General features: G+C 41.4%; 1 protein-coding gene across 4 annotated transcripts in view; it reads right to left on the reverse strand.

The window, feature by feature from the left end:
- RPGRIP1 (RPGR interacting protein 1) overlaps window positions 1-3873 on the reverse strand; it is a 53067-nt gene that overhangs the window by 14439 nt on the left and 34755 nt on the right. For 3 of the 4 annotated variants that reach the window (XM_045287679.1, XM_045287680.1, XM_045287678.1), the window contains exon 15: window positions 2620-2704. The exons of the other annotated variant lie outside the window; for it this stretch is intronic. In XM_045287679.1, the coding sequence (XP_045143614.1) occupies window positions 2620-2704 (85 nt within the window). The remainder of the gene's footprint in view (window positions 1-2619; window positions 2705-3873) is intronic. 4 annotated transcript variants of the gene reach the window in all.

The raw sequence follows: 3873 nt of genomic DNA on the forward strand, positions 1-3873 counted from the left end.
AAGTTCTGGGGGCGGGGATAATCTGTCCACTCACTGCCACACAGTCAGTGCTGACTCACAGACACCTTATTGTACAGGGTCTGCCTGGGGGGGCTCTGGGAGGTAACTCTTTACAGGAGTAGAAAGCCTGTTTTTCTCCCGCTGAGCGGCTGGCGGTTTCAAGCCGCTGACCTTGCAGTTAGCAGCCACTGTAAGCTTTATGCCCCAGTGCTACTGAAATCAGACTCGCCAGCTGCTTCCCCTGGCTCTTTGTCAGTCCTCCCTCAGCTGAGCGGGAAACAAAGAAAAGGCAGATGGAGCAAGTCTGAGAAAAGCACTGCATTCACTGGGAGCAAACAGGGAATGCCAGAGCGGGGAGGGAGAACTGGTCAGGACGATGTGTATCCAGCTCTTTCAAAAGTGACTCTTACTATGGACGTGTATGGCATATGAACATTATATCAAGAAAACTACTAAGAGAAAGAAAATGTTTTGGAAATGATGATGGCAACGAATGTGCTTGATACAATTGATGCATGGATTGTTACAGAGTTGTAAGAGCCCCCGATAAAATGATTTCTTAAAATAAAAAACAAACAAAAATGAAAACTCCTAAAAAAGAAAACAAAGTTGGCCGTGGTGCGCACGGGCAGGGGAAGAACCTGGAAGGATATTAACAATGGTCGCACAACAGAGTGTCATCAATGGCCCTGAAGTGAACCTGAGGAAGTTGCTGTGTGATGCTGTGCATATTTATGCCACAATTTAAAAATAATCAAACAAATGATGAGTACAAGAAAGAAAAAAATGTTCTAAAATAAATTGTGGTAATGATGATACAACTCTTTTTGACATGATTGAACTATTGAAAGTGCCAATAAAACCTTTTTTTTTTAAAAAAGTAATGCATTAAAGCCACAGTCCTCCTGTCTTACCCATACACACAGAAAGCAACTACCTTTATGGAAACAAAATGAATCTAGGAGGATTAGTTAAATTTGAAGTTGCTGGTGTTAATAAGTAAGTCCCATGCACTGCATCTGAAGCCTTCTCAGATTACAAGTACTTAAAAAGGTAATTGACTTTACTAAAAATTAAAGATCAAAAAAACTTTTTTTAAGATTTAGAATTTACTTCAGGTATGCCAAAGTCAATTTTTTTTAAAAATAATCATTTACTGGGGACTCTTACAACTCTTGTTACAATTCACACATCAATTGTATCTGACTGAGATAGTTTATTGTGCCAGCCTGGCCGATAAACACAAGTGGGATTAACTGAAGGGCGGAGAGATAAATGGCTCGGTGAGCCTCGCCTTTCTTGTCTCTCGCTCTTTGATCATCGGACCAGTGTGCGGCTGCCTTGCTTGTTCTGTGCCTCAATTTAAAGGCTACACTAGCCTGTGGACTGTGTCGCTGTAAGTTGAGGTCCCTTTAAGACATCTCTGGAGTTGGGGACTGGCGATAGGTGACCTGGCTGACAGTTGGTGACCTGCCTTCTGATTGGCTGCTGTGCTGACATAGCCTAGCTCTCTCTATAAATAGAGGAAGACATGGCAGCAGACTAGACTTGAAGGACTGCTAGTCTCTCACAACTCTCTCACGGGAGTGAGTTGCACTAAGCCATTTGTACTGCTTTATAATTTAACTGTTCATTTCTTGTATTATATCTCTATCTGTATATAATTTAACAGTTCATTTCTTGTGTTATATATCTAATTATCTTTATAAATAAATATATTAAATTATCAGCAATTTGGTCTTATCTCTTTAGAGAACCCTGTCTAACACACTGACATATTCGTACATACATACCATCGTTCTTTTCTAGACCTTTACTTTCCATTGAGCCCTTGGGATCAGCTCCTCTTTTTTTCCCTTCCCTCCTCCATCCAAAGTCAAAATATTGAGTATTCCTCTAAAGCAGTGGTTCTCAACCTTCCTAATGCCATGACTCTTTAATGCAGTTCCTCGTGTTGTGGTGACCCCCTAACCATAAAATCATTTTCGTTGCTACTTCATAACTGTCATTTTGCTACTGTTATGAATCAGGCGACCCCAAAGGGGTTGCAACCACAGCTTGAGAATCGCTGCTCTAAAGGAAGTAATTAAGAACCTAATTATAACATTAATACATAATACCAGATGAGCTAGCAACAGCACTGAGTATGTGAAAAACAAATTAAATGATTGCATTAGGTCAAAACATTTTGTTCATTCCAGATAGGGGACTGTTCATATTCAATTACATAATTGCTAGAGAATAATCCCCATCTGGGCTGACACAAATGAAAATTTAAGTAAATCTATGAAATCATATCATTAATCAAGTAGTCATAAACATAAATTTGTTAAGGGCCAATTACTTGAAAGACGTTCTTTAAAAATTCAACATCCAGGAGGGTGGGGGGGGGAGTTAGCTGATACTCAGGCAGATACCAAGGGCTCAGGCAGAAAGCAAACGTTTTGAAAATGATGATGGCAACAAGTGTACAAATGTGCTTGACACAATGGATGGATGTATGAGCCCCCAATAAAATGATTTTTAAAAAAATTCAACATCCACACAAAACCAAATTCAAACTCCAGTACTCCTGCCTAAATACTTCCTTCCCTTCAAAGTGGCTGAGCTGGTACTTACTGCCCTTGCTCAGGGTCTTCTCCATTCAACATGGTGAACAGGAAATGCCTTCTCCCTTGTTGTTCCAGCGGATCCAGATCTATCACTTTAGAGGGAGAAAGTACAGAAAAGAAAAAGCAGAGTCATATTCAATTACTATTTTGGCATTCTAATACTTTTTTTTAAATCACTTTATTGGGGCCTCTTACAGCTCTTATAACAATCCAGACATGAATTGTATCGAGCACATTTGTACATATGTTGCCATCATTATTTTCTAAACACTTACTTTCTATGTGAGCCCTTGGTATCAGCTCCTCTTTGTCCTCCTCCCACCACATTATAACTCTATAAGCAATAAGCAACTGTGATATAAAATGGAGTTTGGCAACCTATGGTTCGTGGACTGGTGCCCATGAGTTTTACTGGAACACAACCACGTCTTTCTGTTTGCATCTTGTGGACGACTGCTGCAGTGGTAGAGTTGTGATGGAGACTGTATACATCACAAAGCTTAAATATGTACTCTCTGGCCTTTGAAGAAAAAGTTCATTAACCCTAACGTCCGCATGGAAAACTGTTGTACTCTTAAAGAAGCTGTTAAGCGAGTTTCCAGAAGTTCTACCTCAGAGACAGAACCGCATGCACCTATCCCATGGACACAGAGCACCCACGACTCCCGAAAAAGCCTCTTTGTCGCCCATTCCTAGCAAAAAATTGTAACTACAATTACCACAATCCCTCAGACCCAGAGAACCTTTAAAAGTGCCAAACCATGAGAGTTTGGGGGAAGCCATCTTCCTGATGCCAATAGCCTTACTCATCACCTCTATGTCTGACCAAAACAATTCTTTCTCTCAGTGAGACAGCCTGATTCCAGTAACAAAGCTGTATTTGCCAAAAACCAAAACTCAACCCACCCCCAACCCACCCGACCCCCACAACCAAATGTGCTTCCATCACTCTACAGCTGGAAGAATTCTAGGAGGCTGACTTTTAGGGCCACCTGGAGATTGGGGTTTCCTTCATGATGCTTATCTCAACCTGCATTCTCCCTGGCATCCTGATTTTACTGTGGGGATGCCGCAGCTCTAACAAACCAGCCGGTGTTTCCCAGCCTCCTTCACAGCAACAGGGGGCCAAGTGATTACATTCTGGCCACTGAACTGGGGAAAACTTCTGGGAACACTGCTTAAAAACTCAGCTGCTGATGGTGCCCGGCTATCAAAAGATATAGAATCTGGGGTCTTAAAGGCTTGAAGGTAAACAAATGGC

This window comes from Echinops telfairi, unplaced genomic scaffold (genome assembly GCF_000313985.2).
Source record: "Echinops telfairi isolate 266 unplaced genomic scaffold, ASM31398v2 ScPeMD7_18;HRSCAF=68, whole genome shotgun sequence".
NCBI classification, from domain to species: Eukaryota; Metazoa; Chordata; class Mammalia; order Afrosoricida; family Tenrecidae; genus Echinops; species Echinops telfairi.